We start from the raw sequence: 17,604 nt of genomic DNA, 5'->3' as shown, positions 1-17,604 counted from the left end.
GGGGAAAAACCACAGGGCAAACTAGAGATAATCCACTATAATAATAATGAATATACAAATCTCAATCTCTTGCCCAAAACCCTAGCAACAATCACAAGAGAATAACTGGGATACAATGATCACGTCACTATGCACAATATCTAAATCCCCACTAATTCTCCCCAAGTAATCACAATAAGAATCTACTGTAGATCTGATCTAACCTGAGATGAAACCACTACTAAATGATTGAGAACAGTCTCTTCCTTTTCTTTGGAATCCCGTGGCTGCCAAAAAACTACCTCGTTGCTACCTTTTTCTGCCACTTTGCTACCTTTTTTATGCCTCTAAAACGCAGCCACCCACACCCCCCTAATATGAATTAGGGTTAGGTTAAGTGAGGAGGTGGCTATGGGTTGTTTAAGCCCACTATAGGCTGAATCTGTGGGCTGCCAGCCCAACAAGAGACTTTGTGAGGTAAAACCGTATAGGTTGTCCGACTAAAAACCATTCTATTAGTAAGGACACAATTCGAAATTATCGAGTAGGCGGACTGAGATCTTCCTAGTTCAAGGTTTCTCTCTGGGGGTTGAGTCGTCCGAGTGTCTTCGGGCGACCGATGATCCTGCATGACAAGCCGACGTTGGGGGTTGCTTGGCCCGACCCCTCCAATGCTTAAGTTAGCGAAGGAAAGAAGACAACAATGTAAGATGTATGACTGAGTTAGTATGTAGAGAGCCCCCCTTCGGCGTGAGCTGATAGGTTCCTTTTTATACCTGATCCCTATGCCTTCTTACTAGTTGGCATAGGATAAGATCATTCAAGTCTATGATCTTGATAAGATATGATGATTATTGCTAATCATTGATGCAGGGCACATTGGGACTCACTGCGATGCTATTTTGGGGCTAGTGACTTGGAGACCTGCTTAAGTGTCGGCCTTTGTGGCAGATAAGCTGATATGGGGTAAAATCATCCTATCAAATTGCAATCTTTGGAAATGATCATCTCTGATCAAGAGGATGTTATCAGGTCCTCCATCTAGATGGATTGTTAAGCAAATAAATGGTTTGAACTCAGATGAATTACTGATCTTGTCACCACCCTCAAAAGCAACGGATCGTGTAGACTTGAACTATCTACTTATAAAATGCTAAACATAAGAATATGTAATAGCATTCAGGTGTGCTTACTTGAATTGCTAAAGCGGGGAGTGTGAATGCAAGAGAGAAGCAAGAGCATCAACATGTACCAGCATGAACTTTCACATAGGAAGATTCGAATATAGGAGACATAAGAGGTAGTATTGGAGCATGACTATTTGTGTTGGTTGTGTATAGAGTGCCAAATGTATGGGACATATTAGGGCATTAAGAATGTTGACTTGCACTACTAATGTGGAATATATGTCTGTCTTAAAATGGTGTCGTGTCAAGCGAGAAGAAAGTTTGAGTCGAGACCCTATGAAACTACTTCGAGAGAATTCTTGATTTTGCCACTTTGATACTTAAGGTAGTTTTTTATTCATAGGATTTGATCAATCTATAGAAATGCAATAGTATAAGAGTAAATTAGTGAGTTCATGTTGTACTTTGGATCCAACTTCAATTTGGTGTAGGCGAGCAAAGAGTTTTGAGTCAAAACCCTATAAACCTATATTAGAGCATACTTTAAAATGATCATCTGATTCTTAAGTTAGTTTTTTATTTGGATGATTCATAAAATATAGGAGTTGATCAAAGAGTTTATGGTGGACTTGGGGATTCTTTTATGCTACGATATACGACCATTGGGTTCAAGACTATAATTAATGATAAGAAAAATTACGTGCTCCATCTAGCCATAAGTGCGATCGTACAACATCGAACCCAGAAGACATATGCCAGCAGTATGTTAAGTCACCTCTTATTTTTATCATGTGATCAACTTCATAGTGCTGAGTCAGCCTCCTTATTAGTGCAACAATGATTGTCATGTCAACTGAAAGGGGTTGAGGTGTTGGCCAAGCAAAGATGACATATCAAAGAAACGATGAGTCAGCATAACATTCATTAGATGAGGATAAGGTAAGAACAACCTTTCACATGTCATAATCCTCATATTATGTGCTCTTTTATACTAAGTCTCTATATCATCAACCTTTTGATTAATAGTCTCCTACAATATCAGTCATCATTTGAAAAACTATTTCAAAAAACTTAAACCTTCAAAAACTTAAAATATTTGATTATTTATGTTATCTTTAACTACGCTCTTATACTTCATATAAGTTAACACTAAGATTCGAGCCTTGTGTATCATAGGATATTTTTTGAATATAATATTTTTCGATGCTATGATTCTCAAGCTCAAAAAGTCTTTTATCATATCACGTTATTTTTATCGAGTCTACTTTTTCTTTTCAAAATCTTATGCCTTCAGTGATACGAATCACTCCTATAATATACTGTAATAATATTGGTGTCACCTACCTATATGTCAATCCAGTGTTCTACTTATGCATGAAACATATTACCATCAACTTTCATTTTGTCAAAGATCAAGTTGTCCGACATCAACTATGTATTTCTGACATACATACTTTTGATCAAGTAGCAGAGTCCCTCACAAAGCCTCTCGTCCATGAGACATTTCAATTACATTGGTTCAAGATTGACATCCTTGATAGAAGCTCAATCCTGCAGGGGTATGATAAAAGATCATGATATCCTTAATCAATTTAACTTTTAAGGAATTGAGAAATAAATTACGAAAAGGATGAGTTTTATTTATTGATGTGATAAGTATTTATATAAGTTTTTAGGAAGAGATTTCACTTACTTAATCAAATCACATAATAAGATCAACTCTTCAAATATATGATTGATACTCAAATCATAGATTGATTGAGAATATCATATGATCTTCTATCACCCTACAGGTCAATTGCACAGTTTAATCTTAAACGACGTGAAGCATGCATCAAAGTTTCCTTCAAGAACGATTGACGATATATGACAGATTTATTTGTACGTATGTCTCTACTACGGTATAGAGAACAACTCGATGGAGAGCAGCAAGAAGAGGAATCCAAGGAGTGTCACGTACACCAACAGTGCGCATCATATGTAACCATCCACCTCATCATTCTACACACACGCTATTCCTACTTCATGCATGGAGGCTTCCCAATTAATACAGCCATTTCAACGTATGTGGCGGTCTTCTAAGCTCATGGATCTCCAACCCGCTGCTTGCGGTAATAACCTTAATTATCACATGGTCCTAGTCAGATCGAGATATTGTGGATCATGTCGGTGCTCGATGCACCAGGTTTAACCATTTGTATTTTACATGGGCGAGTTCTTGGAAAAAATCCTCTTTGGGCCGGTCAACAAAAAAAAAATCGGAAATATAAATTGAAAAGTGATACGTAGTTAGAGGTATTTCAGGTATTAGATGAAAAAGAAACGCTGAGAACCCTGAAAATGAGGGGTGCTTCTCGGGAAAAACCCAAAGAGGATTTTTTTTTCCAAGAACTCGCCAAGTAAAATATGAATGGTTAAACCTCTCGATCCAGAAGAATATGTGATAATTAAGGTTGTCACTGCAAGCAGCGGGTTGGAAATCCATAAGCTTAGAAGTCCGCCACGTGGGTTGAAATGGCTGCATTAATTGGGAGGAAGTCTCCATGGATGTAGTAGGAATAGTGTGTGTGTGTAGGTAGCAGTAGCAGGATGAGGTGGAGGGTCGCATATGATGCCGTGGACGTGGCATACGTTGGATTCCCCCTCTTACTGATCTCCATCGAGTTGGTCCCTATATCGTAGTAGAGACTCATACGTGCAAATAAATATGCCATATATCCTGGATCATTGTCGTAGGTAACTTTGTTGCATTGCTTCACCTCGATGAAGATTGCCCTGAGCAGTAGACCTGTAGGGCTCGTTGGTGCGTCGTCGAGTACTGTTTCCCATGCTTGCATACACCGGATACGTACGAGCACCGGTGCGCATGCATCGTTGTCGTCTCATCGACTTCTGGTGGCCGCAGCAGTAGTACGTGCTGCTGAGCACATTCTTTTCGTACATGCAGATCGTACATGTACTAAACTAAACCGCCAACCCCATGGCAGCCAAGGGGTGTCGCTGCCGTCTTGGGTAAGGCCGACCTCTTTGGTCAATCCTTCGAGTCCGCCTGTTCTTGACGCATCTATTCTCTATACCATAGAGGACCGATGCAGATCTGTCGTCCTCTACGTTATGCCTTCGTTGCTTCATTTCGTTGAAGAGTGCCTCAATTAGTAGACTGTCATATGCTGCTTGGTGACGGATCCCTACGGGTTCAAAGTTCAATAACCTTGATAGTCCCACCAAACCAATCTCTCCCCGACGCAGCCCTCCACAAAATCGAGATATATATTTGAGATCATAAATCTGGCCGAAGATGGTCCTCACCAAATCAGAGAACTCGTTCAAGGTGTTGGGCAGTGGGGCTCGGGTGATCATCTTTATCACAAATGCCACGTCGTAGAGTCCATGAAACGTAACATACTTGGAGCCGTAGGGTTGGCAGAAGAGCTTCACGCATACCAGATAGGCGCACCGCCGCGCGTCGATGCCGTGTCGTCGGTATTGCTGGAAGTCGTGCCCGCTCTGTGCCAACAACTCGATGGAGTCGGGAGAGGAAGCATCGACATCGGGATCGAAATCCGAAAAATTGAACTGCCAACAGCACCCCGGCCATGGGGTGTTGCCGCCTTCGTCGAACAAGGCGACGCCCAGCTGGATCAGGTGCATGTTATCCACGTTGTGCTTCACGTCATTGTATCTTTCTTCTTCGGTGGCATTGCGAGGGGTGTCGCGAATGAACCCCGGGAACTCCGTATCGATTGCCACTATCGGGTAGGAGCCACGGAGACTGAGGATGAGCTCCAAGTGCTCCACAAGGTTTGCCTTCCCCACGTTGACGGCCATGGCTAGCTGCACCACTCTCTCTGTCGCTTTCTCTTACTCTCTCTTTCTCTTTCTCTTTCGCTTTCGCGCTCTCTCTTCACTAGCAGTAGTGTATGTACTTTGCGGTAATATTTGTTGAGTTCCCGAATCCGACATATTCCAATACAACCAACCCTTTTCCTTATGGCAAATGATATGACTATGCTTGACAACCAAATAAAACTCGATACATAATATCTATTCGACTATAGACAAATGATCAAGCCTCAATGTGTCTCACTTATTGGACCCTAGGGGCCCAGTCAACATGTGATGATTGGACACCACCTAAGCATGTATAGTTAGTATTATAATGATGTGCCCCTGCCTACACATACCTAGTCATCATGACATGTAAAAGGTATGTTTTATTTAGATGCCGTAGCTTTAGGCCTATAAAAGGATTGCTTCTCTAGTCACACGAAAGCCCTCTAATGGTTATATCTTAGTGTGCCATGTCTTCAAGTACACAATGCATTTAAATGGTCGTTATGTCAACGACTATTGCATCGCCAAATCACTCATGCCATTTTTTATTACTACCTCTTCATTTTGGGTGTGACGTCCCAATTTCGGCACATCTTCGAGACAACCAAAACACCTTTCGAGCAGCACTGATGTCCTTTTATATCTCCTGCTTTCGACGTTTTGTATACAAGCAATTTAAGTTGGTATACCTCGATGCTCTCATGCTTCTTATTCGGTCCAACACTCTCTCTATAGGCCATTCAAGGCTACATATTCTAATGCCCATATGTGTTTTTTAAGTAACCCCTAAGATGGATAATTTAAGTTGGAATGCACTAACCTCTTATTTGCCTCCTCCATCCAACAATTCTATATAAGTAATTGAAGTAGACACACAGTAATGCCCTTATGCATCTCCTTCATCTGATACTCTCTATCCTAGCAATTCAAGTCGACATACCCAAAAGACCTCATGTGACCCCTGTATCTAAATGTATCTATATTCAATTCAAGTTGACATTCTTAATATCCTGTCATATCTCTTGCATCTGACACTCCCTATAAAACTAGTTCAACTAGGCACAACTCAAAGCTCTAGCACATCTCCTGCATTTGACACTCTCTATGTGGTAAGTCCATGTTGGCACATGTTATGCTCTTGCTCCTCTCTTTCATCCAACACTATATACATGGATGGTTCACATTAGTACACCCCAATTTCATTGTGCATCATATTCATCCAGCACTCCTTGTTTATGTCAGCATGCTCTGATGATCTCGAGTGTTGCCGCATCCCATCCACATTACACTAATAGAGCATGTGGGCATTACTTCACTACTTTTGGTGCAGGTAATAGTTATCGAGTACTTAATCCGACATGCTCTAGTACAACCAACCTTTTTCCTTAGACACAATAGATATGGCTATATTTGACAACCAAATAGAACTCAACATGTGGCACGTAGTCAAACTATAGACAAGCAACCAAGGGTTTGATGTGCGTCACTTATTGGGCCCTAAGGGTCTATCCAGCATGTGATGATGTGACACTACCTAAGCATGTATAGTTAGTATGACAATGATGTGCCACTACTTACACATACGTAGTGATCATGACATCTAAAATTATATTCCATTCGGATACCCTAGCATGGGGCGATTGCTTTTCTAAAAAAACACAAAGCCTCTGATAGTTATATCTTAGTCTACCATATTTTCCATTTGGCTATGACATTCCAAGTACACCATATATTTAGATAGCCCTTTCCACAAACACGATGTGAGACAAATGATATGACTATATTTGACAACCAAATATAACTCAACATATGGTATCTAGTCAAACTATAAAAAAGTAACCTAGGCTCTATGTGTGTCACTTATTGGGTCATAAGGGCCTATCCAATATGTGATGATGTAGCACCACCTAAGCATGTATAGTATGGCAATGATGTGTCAATACCTACATATACGTAGTCGTCATGACATCTAATTAAATTCCATTTGGATACTCTAACTTGGGGTCTTTACAAGGATTGCTTTTCTATGCGCAAACCCTCTAATAGTTATATCTATGTCTACCACATTTTCTAGTTGGCTATGACATTACCATGCATTTAGATGGTCATTGTGTCTCGCCTATTGCATCACTGAATCACTTTCAACATCTTCAATTGCTACCTCTTCATGTTGGGTGCGACATCCCAATTTCAGCACATATGCAAGGCAACGAAAACTCCTTTTGAGTAGCACTAATGCCCATACATATCTCTTGCATTTGACGCTATGTATATAAGCATATAAGTAGATAAAGTTGGCATGCCCCCTTGATGCTCTCATGCATCTCATAGTCCAATGTTCCCTAGGTAGGCCATTCAAGGTAGCTCATGCCAATGTCATCGTGTCTTCTACGTGCTATACCCCTAACATGGACAATTTAAGTTGGCACGCCCGAGCGCTCTTATGCATCCCCTCTGTCCAACAATTCTACCCAAGTAGTTGAAGTGAACATGCCATGATGCCCTTGCGCATCTCGTGCCCTATATTCCCTATCCTAGCCATTCAAGTTGGTGTGCCCAGATGACCCCAAGTAGCTTTTGCATCCATAATTTTCTATATTAGCACTTCAAGTTGGCACTCTTAATGTCCTACTAAGTCTCTTGCATCTAACGCTCCGTACACATTTGGTTCAACTAGGCACGACCCAATGCCCTTGCATGGCCCTTACATTTAACACTCTCTATATGACAAGTTCATGTTGGCACAAGCCTGACACCCTTGCTCCTCTCTTACATCCAACACTCTATATGTGGATAGTTCAAGTTAGCACACCCCAATGTCATCATATCGTATAGCTTCTGCATCTAGCACTCCATATTCCATATGCTAGTTGTTCATTTCAGCATTCTTCGATTCTCCCGAGTATCTCCACATCCTATGCACTCTATTGAAATAGAGGTTGTGGACATTACTTAACTATTTTTAGTGCAGATAATGGTCCAATGCTCTTTAGTACAACCAACCCATTTTCCGAAACACGATGTGACGCAAACTATCGGCATGTAATCAATTGTCTCTTGCATTCGACACTGACTACACAACCAGTTCAACTAGGCATAGCCAATGCCAATACACATCTCTTGCATTTAATAATCCCTATGTGGCAAGTTCATGTTAGCACACATCGACGACCTCACTCCTCTCTTGCATTCAACACTCACTACGTGGATAGTTCAAAGTTAAAACACTCCAATGTCACTGCACAACTTCTGCGTCCAACACTCCATACGCTAGCTATTCATGTTAGCATACTCCGATGCTCCCAAGTGTCTCCACATCCTATATGCTCTACTCAATTAAAAATTATGGATGATACATAACTGTTTTCATGCAGATAATGGTTGTCGAGTTCTCGAGTCCAATATTCTCTATTACAATTAATCCTTTTCTACAAACACGATGCGAGGGAAATGATATAACTAGATTTTTTTTTATTAATTATAACTTGTCACGTGGAATCTAGTCAAATTATAGGTATGCAATCAAGGCTCAATATGTGTCGGGCCTAAGCACCCAATCAACATAGTGATGATGTAGCACTGCCAAAGCATGTACAAATATATTCACGATGACATGCCAACAACTGCACATACCTAGTCATCATAACATCTAAAAAGAATATTCTTTTTTGATATCCTAGCCTAGGGTATACAAAAAGACTGCTTCACTAGGCAGACATAAGCCCTCTAATAGTGATCACTCATTTCGCCAAGTCTTTAAGTTGGTTATAATATCCCAAGTATAACAAACATTCAAGGTGGTCGCTATGTCTCTGTCACTGAGTCACTTGTGACATCTTTGATCACTCCCTCTTCAAGTTGGGTGTAATGTCCCAATTCTAACACAACTTTAGAAAACTATAACAGCTCTTTCTGCATAGCATGGGTGCTCTCTAGTATCTCCTGAGACTATATATATATATATATATATATATATATATATATATATATATATATATATATATATATATATATATATATATATATATATATATATAATTTGCAGCTAGGTCAAACTAGCATAGTCAATAACCTCGTGTTTTCTACATTCTATACCATTAATGTTGGCAATTTTAATTGACACACCCTAGCACTCTTATGTGCCTCCTCCGCTAACATTTCTACATAGTTAGTTGAAGTTGATATGCCACGATGCCCTTGTGCATCTCCTATGTCCTATACTCCTAACCTAGAAGTTCAAGATGGTATGCCCATAAGTTGAATTGTTGTGACGAAAGTACAATTGAAATGGTTGAGTATAGTGTCTTATTTATACATATGGAAAGGAAGGATTTTCCTCAACTATCCAGCGAGATTTTCTCATATAGTTAAGGAAATCTTTATATGTTATCATACCCCAACAAGATTGAGCTTTTGTCAAGGATATCAATCTTGGACCAATATAATGAAATTAGTTTATGGGTAAGAGGCTTCGTGAGTGAGTCTGCTAGTTGATCAGCTGTATATACATGAGAAACACGAAGCTGATGTTTGATAACTTGATCTCCCACGAAGTGGAAGTCGATGGCAATATGTTTCATTCGTGAATGGAAAATCGGATTGGCACATAGGTAGGTAGCTCCAATATTGTCACAATATATTATAGGAGGAAAGGTTGACGTTGAGTTCCTTGAGTAGATTTGTGACCCAATTGAGCTCAGCAGCAACAGTGGTGATGGCATGGTATTCAGCTTCAGTTGTTGATCATGCGATTGTCTTTTGCTTCTTAGAACTCCAACTGATTGGACTAGCTCCAAAGAAAATAATACACCCCAACGTGAATATTCTATCATCAAAGTTTCCTACCCAATCAACATCAACAAAGGCATGGAGATGAAGCGAGGCATGTTTGCAGAGAAAGAGGCCATGATTGAGGGTCTCCTTAAGATACCGCAAAATTGGTTTGACCGTAGATCAATGCATAGTAGATGGTCGATGCATGAAGTATGATAATTTATTGACTACAAATGAGATATCTAGATAGGTGAGAGCTAGTACTGTAAGAAGCCAAGCACTTGTCGATATTGAGTAGAGTTAGTAGCATGACTTCCATCACATAATTTAAGTGATTCACTAGTAGAGAGGGGAGTTGTAACCTCGTTTGCATGTTTGTCTTTGATAATAAATCTTGAATATATTTTCTTTGTGATAGGAGGAGACCTGAGAATGAGAATGTTACTTCTACTCCCAGAAAATAACCCAAGGTTCCCAATTGCTTTAGAAATGCCTGAATCCCTAGAAGATCATTGTCTATGATAATAATATCATCCACATACACTAGAAGATAGATTATATTTTCATTTTGTAATCATAGGAATAACGATGTATTAGACTTGGAGTTGATGAAGCTCGTTAATGTCAAAAACGAGCTAAGTTTAGTATACCAAGATCTTGGAGCTTGACGAAGTCCATAAATAGCTTTTCACAGTTTGTAGACATTCCTCGGATACTATGGATGAACGAAGCCGGGAAGTTGTTGCATGAATACATCTTCAAATTATCCAAAGACGACAATTATGCATCTTAGCATGTATAATTTTCTAATATCCTATTTAGCTATGATTTATTAGGTTGTATCGATGGCTCTCTTAGTTGTCCACTAGCAATTATCAACATCTCAGGAGATCCCAGTCCGGTACCAAATCCAGCCCACAAACTATGGATACATCAAGATCATCTCATCCTCTAAACTATTCAAGCATCCGTTGTCGTGTCCGTCGCCCCACTGATATCTTCGTGTATGACTGTTGTAGAAGCTTGACACAAGTTGCAAACCACCTTAGCAAATCGCTTGCGTACTCACGTGCTCTGATACTATGATAAGTTGAATTATGGTGATGAATGTACACTTGAAATGATTGAGTATAGTGTCTTATTTATACGTGGGAAGGAAGGATTTTCCTCAATTGTCGAGCGAGATTTCCTCAGAGATTTCTTTGTATAGTTGTAAAATCTTATCTTCTAGCATGTCTCGTGAATTTAGCACTAAAATCATGTTTGAATACCTCATCACTCTGTCTTGCATCCAATGCTCTCGACGTGGGCTTTGAAGTCATCACATACACCCTATGCAAATAAAGGTTGGACGTTAACTATTTTTTAGTGTAGATAATGATTGCCGAGTTCTAAAGAGTCTGACGTGCTCGAATACCACTATCCATTTTCCCCAAACACGATGTGAGATAAATGATATGTCTAAATTTGATAGCCAATTAGAACTTGACATGTGGCATCTAAGTCAAACTATAGGCGGGTGATCAAAGCTTAATGTGCGCCGCTTATTGGGCCCCAAGATCACATTCAGCATGGTGATGATGTGGCATCATATACAGTTAGTATGATGAAAATGTGCCGCCACTTACACATGCCTAGTCATCATAACATCTAAAAGGAATATTTCATTCAGATACCTTAACTTGCGGCCTATAGAAGGACTACCTCTCTAAGCAAACACAAACCCTCCAATAGCGATATCTCAATCTATCACCTCTTCGAGTTGGCTATGTCATTCCTAGTAAACCATAAATTCAACATGGTCATGATGTTTTTGCTTGTTATGTTGCCAATAGGTCGCTACCTCTTGAAGTTGGGTGTGACATCCCAATTCCGGCACATATTGAAAGCAACCACAACATTTCCTTCTGAGTAGCACCGATGCCCTCTTATCTCTTCTATATCTGACACAATACCCTTGTGATTCGGCTTGATCCAACACTCTCTATGCATGCAGTTCAAACCAATGCATGTTGATGCCCTCATGTGTCTTCTATGCCCTACATCCTAATGCTGCAATTTAAGTTGACATTCCCAGCACTCATGTGTGCCTCCATCTAACCCTTTTTGCATAGATAGTTGAACTCAACACACCCTAACGGTCTTATATATCTTTTGCACCCTCTCTATCATAAAAATTCAAGTTGGCATGTCGAAATAGCCTCGTATGTTCTCTACATCTGACACCCTCTACATTGGTAATGCAAGTTGACATTCTTAATGCCCTGATATGTACCATATATCTGACACTCCATAGACAACCAGTAGTAACAGGCATGCTCTAATGCTGCCTCTTATGTCTCTTGCATACCAATCTTCCTATGTGGAAGTTCATGCTCTTGCTTCTCTCTTACTTTCACACTGTCTGCTTGGGCAGTTCAACTAAGCAGCATCTCCAATGTTCAACATTCCAAAAATAGGTTGTTCATGGCTAAATGCTCTAATGCTTTTGAGGTTGGTGACAGGATCGATAACTCGTTTGAGTTCAGACCATTCGTTTGCTCGACGATCCATCTAGATGGATGACCTGATAACATCCTGTTGATCAAAGATAATCATTCACAAAGATTGTAATCTTTCTGATTCCCCAACTATTTGGCTGGTTGCTATACAAAGCCCTTCGGTTGGACCATGTACGAGGTACGTTAGGCAATCATTATCGAATGCCAAAGATTAAATCGAATCTATTAGGCACAACAAAAGCAACGCATCTGTAGGAAATCGAGGCGATAAAGATGGCTTCCACGAACAAACCAGACATGCTAGATATTCTGACAGATTTGTCATGCAACCACACTCCACGTACGGAAAATTTTGGGCTTTCGAGGGTAATGATTCCCCACATCAACATCTCCATGTACTACGATGATAGTACAACTGAATCAATCATGAATAACTATGCTACAATGACACCACGATCGAACCATTCATGAAACACTATGCTATGATGACATCATGATCTAATCGATCTTGAATTGTTATGTTATGATGACATCACTGAATTAGCCATAATATGCTAAGCTATGATGACAGTACAATTGAATCAATCATGAAACGTCCCATCAATAACAATACGACTAAACCACTCACTAGAAATGTCACAAGGTCAACAACCATCAAAGCTAACATCATGTTTTGATCTTTCTGTGTGTCAAAAGACAACTGGGGGCACATTATAATACCTTATCCTTATCCGATGCTATGCTGACACATCATTTCTTTGACATATTATTTTTACTTGACTGACACGTCAACCCCTTTCGATCGACATGACAACCATTATTACACTAACAAGGAGGCCAACTCAGCAGCATGAAGCTGATAACATGAGACAAATGAGACGGTGACTTGACAGACCATTGCCTCATGTCTTCTGGGTTCACGATCGCACATATGGACAGATGGAACACACAACAGGTCTTGTGTATCATAATCACAGTTTCGAACCCAACGGTTGTATGTCATACTATAAAAGAATCCTCATGTACACCATAAATTCATTGGTTAACTCATATATTATTGTATTTCTATAAATTCAACATTATAATAAATTGTTCGAACAAAAAACTAACTTAAGAATCGAAAGGAATTTTTAGGTATGCCCTGTTGTAGTTTTATAGGGTCTCGACTCAGACTCTTTGCTGGCCCAACACCACATTGATGGTTGGATCCAAAGTACACAATAAACTTGATGATTCACTCTTATGCTATTTCATTTCAATAGATTCACACTTAAATATCATAGGAGTAATGCTAAGAATTCCCTTTACATAGTTTCAAAGAGTCTTGACTTAAAACTCTTTCTTCGCTTGACACCAAACCATTTTAAGACAAACTCCAAAGAGAACCTCGGTTGGATCCAAATCAGCATCCATATTGGGGAACTAGAATTTAACATATGATATAATTATGAAAGTTGACGTGAAAAATATATGTCCATTCTAACCTGACTAGGAATATGTTGGAAGTTTGATGGAATATCACTGAATTCAGATCCGTATCAGAATCCGATCATGGTTGGGACATTAACATGGATGGAAATATGTATCAAATGCTATAGTTGTTTCAAGCTCAAATTATAATGGATATAAAAAGTTCACTTGAATGGAACATGTTGGAATGGCCAAATCCTTCACAAATCAATGTCTACATAAATCCGGATCGGCTAGCATGGCCGTCCTTTTACAAATTGGTACTTATAATAATATTGAAATGGATGAATTCTGGAAAAAAAAAACAATATTTTTGGATTTTTCCAGCGAAGCACCCCTCATTTTCAGAATTCTCAAACAATATCCCTTTTTTTTCCTAATGCTCGGAATATAATTTTTCCTCACTTTTCTTATGGGCTTGTACATAGGGTGAATTGGTTCAGTTACAAAATTTTTATGCTATGTTATAGTATTTTCAGTAATACTAGAAAAACATAAAATATTGTAACTGAATTGTTCACGCTATAGACAGGTCAATAAGGGAACAAAAAAAAAAAGATGAAAAGTGATAGATGGTTGGAGGTATTTTGGGTCTTGGATGGTGGAGGACTCTGAAAACGAGGGATAGGTTGTCACTGCAAGCAGCGGGTTGGAGATGCATAATCTTAGAAGACCGCCACGTGGGTTGAAATGGCTGCATTAATTGGGAGGAAGCCTCCACGGATGTAGTAGGAATAGTGTGTGTGTGTAGGTAGCATTAGCAGGATGAGGTGGAGGGTCGCATATGATGCGGTGGACGTGGCATACGTTGGATTCTCCCTCTTACCGATCTCCATCGAGTTGGTCCCTATACCGTAGTAGAGACTCATACGTGCAAATAAATATGCCATATATCCTGGATCGTTGTCGTAGGTAACTTTGTTGCGTGCTTCACCTCGATGAAGATTGCGCTGAGCGGTAGACCTGTAGGGCTCGTTGGTGCGTCGTCGAGTACTGTTTGTTTCCCATGCTTGCATACATCGGATACGTACGAGCACCGGTGCGCATGCATCGTTGTCGTCTCATCGACTTCTGGTGGCCGCAGCAGTAGTACGTGCTGCTGAGCACATTCTTTTAGTACATGCAGATCGTACATGTACTAAACTAAACTGCCAACCCCATCGCAGCCAAGGGGTGTTGTTGCCGTCTTGGGTAAGGCCGACCTCTTTGGTCAATCCTTCGAGTCCTCCTGTTCTTGACGCATCTATTTTCTATCCCATAGAGGACCGATGCAGATCTGTCGTCCTCTATGTTATGCCTTCGTTGCTTCATTTTGTTGAAGAGTGCCCCAATTAGTAGACTGTCATATGCTGCTTGGTGACGGATCCCTACGGGTTCAAAGTTCAATAACCTTGATAGTCCCACCAAACCAATCTCTCCCCGACGCAGTCCTCCACAAAATCGAGATATATATTTGAGATCATAAATCTGGCCGAAGATGGACCTCACCAAATCAGAGAACTCGTTCAAGGTGTTGGGCAGTGGGGCTCGGGTGATCATCTTTATCACAAATGCCACGTCGTAGAGTCCATGAAACGTAACATACTTGGAGCTGTAGGGTTGGCAGAAGAGCTTCACGCATACCAGATAGGCGCACCGCCGCGCGTCGATGCCGTGTCGTCTGTTTTGCTGGAAGTCGTGCCCGCTCTGTACCAACAACTCGATGGAGTCGGGAGAGGAAGCATCCACATCGGGATCGAAATCCGAAAAATTGAACTGCCAACAGCACCCCGGCCATGGAGTGTTGCCGCCTTCGTCGAACAAGGCGACGCCCAGCTGGATCAGGTGCATGTTATCCACGTTGTGCTTCACGTCATTGTATCTTTCTTCTTCGGTGGCATTGCGAGGGGTGTCGCGAATGAACCCCGGGAACTCTGTATCGATTGCCACTATCGGGTAGGAGCCACGGAGACTGAGGATGAGCTCCAATTGCTCCACAAGGTTTGCCTTCCCCACGTTGATGGCCATGGCTAGCTGCACCACTCTCTCTGTCGCTTTCTCTGACACTCTCTTTCTCGTTCTCCTTCGCTTTCTCTTTCGCTTTTGCGCTCTCTTCACTAGCAGTAGTGTATGTACTTTGCGGTCACCGTCTTTGGTGTTTATATAGACGATTTCCCGATCAAATTTGGTACGCATATAACACAGATTTCTAATTTACATTTTTTACATTATTCATTGTATTCATTGTATTCAGACGATGTTATAATTATTATTTTTTCTATTCATTTTGTATTGCCAACATTGCTAGCTCCCTTTCATCACCAAAAATTGTTTGCCTAGCAATTGGTTCTACGTTCCATATTAACCTTGCTACTACATTAATTCCCTTCCCTTCTCTATCAAATATATATGTGATTCACCAACTTTCTCAGCTTAACCCTCATTTTTTTCCTCACCTACCACAATGGATTAATTTTACTGCTCATCCAGCCCCTCCCTCATCATCGTCATTAATTCTAGACCCGGCTTTCCTATTTAATGTATATTTGACATCTATTTCCCGTACATTCCTTCAGTGTCTTGGATACCTAGATGATCGAGGACAAAGGCCATAACATCACCATTCCCAAAATCCTATTATATCTTTTGTGTTTGACACTTTTTATACAACTAGATCAACTAAGCCTAGCTTGATGCCCTCGTACGTCTTCTATGTTCGACACTCCCTATATGACAAGTTCATGTTGCCTTGATCGATATAGTCGCCCCTCTCTTACATTGCAAACTCTCTATCCGCGCCATTCAAATTACGTCTACTTGCACTCAATACACTTACGCTAGTAGTTTATGTCCATATGCTCCAATGCTCTTGAGTGTCTCCAAGTCCCAGGCACCCTACACGAACAGAGAATGTGGGTGTTATTTAGAAGCATTTATTGCATGTAATATTTGTCGAGTTCCCAAATCTGACATATTCCAATACAACCAAACCTTTTCTGATATGTGACAAATGACATGACTATGCTTGACAACCAAATAGAATCGATACATAGTATCTAGTCAACTATAGACAAGTGATCACGGCTCGATGTGTGTCACTTATTGGACCCTAAGGGCCTAGTTAACATGTGATGATGTGGCACCACTTAAGCATGTATAGTTAGTATGATAATGATATGCCCCTGCCTACACATACCTAGTCATCATGACATCTGAAAGGTATATTTTATTTAGATACCCTAGCTTCAAGCCTATAAAAGGATTGCTTCTCTAGTCATACGAAAACCCTATAACAGTTATATCTTAGTGTGCCATGTCTTCAAGTACACAATGCATTTAAATGGCTATTGCATCACTAAATCAATCATCACGTCTTCGATTGTTACCTCTTCATGTTGGGTGTGATGTCCCAATTCCGGCACATCTTCGAGACAACCAAAACACCTTTTGAGTAGCACTAATGTCCTCTTGTATCTTCTACATTCGACGCATTATATACAAGTAATTTAAGGTGGCATGCCCCGATGCTCTTGTGCTTCTTATTGGGTCTAACACTCCCTCTGTAGACCATTCAAGGCAACACATGCCAATGCTCTCTTATGTCTTTTAAGTACTATACCTGTAAGATGGACAATTTAAGTTAGTATGCCCTAACCCTCTTATCCGTCCAACAATTTTACATAGGCAATTGAAGTAGACGCACAATAAAGCCCTTATGCATCTCCATTGTTCGATACTCTCTACCCTAGCAATTCAAATCAGCATACTCAAACGACCTCAAGTGGCCCTTGCATCTGAAAGTATCTACATTGGTAGTTCAAGTTAATATTCTTAGTGTCCTACCATGTCTCTTGCATTCAACTCTTCCAATACAACTAGTTCAACAAGGCACAGCTCAATGCTTTCACATGTATCCTGCATTTGACATTCCCTATGTGGTA

General features: G+C 40.3%; 2 protein-coding genes across 2 annotated transcripts; both read right to left on the bottom strand.

Annotated features, from left to right (window-relative positions):
• Window positions 1–4,070: 4,070 nt before the first annotated feature.
• Window positions 4,071–4,934, bottom strand: LOC135629167 (probable CCR4-associated factor 1 homolog 11). Its single transcript, XM_065136356.1, has one exon. The coding sequence runs from the start codon at window positions 4,932–4,934 to the stop codon at window positions 4,071–4,073; it is 864 nt and encodes a 287-aa protein (XP_064992428.1).
• A 9,893-nt stretch (window positions 4,935–14,827) lies between these two features.
• On the bottom strand, window positions 14,828–15,691 carry LOC135629166 (probable CCR4-associated factor 1 homolog 11). The gene has a single exon (XM_065136355.1). The coding sequence runs from the start codon at window positions 15,689–15,691 to the stop codon at window positions 14,828–14,830; it is 864 nt and encodes a 287-aa protein (XP_064992427.1).
• Between the last annotated feature and the right edge of the window lie 1,913 nt (window positions 15,692–17,604).

The sequence above is a fragment of the Musa acuminata genome, chromosome BXJ3-1 (assembly GCF_036884655.1).
Source record: "Musa acuminata AAA Group cultivar baxijiao chromosome BXJ3-1, Cavendish_Baxijiao_AAA, whole genome shotgun sequence".
Classification (NCBI taxonomy): domain Eukaryota; kingdom Viridiplantae; phylum Streptophyta; class Magnoliopsida; order Zingiberales; family Musaceae; genus Musa; species Musa acuminata.
Note: the sequence above shows the minus strand (reverse complement) of the source record. Positions and strands in the feature narration are given on the sequence as shown.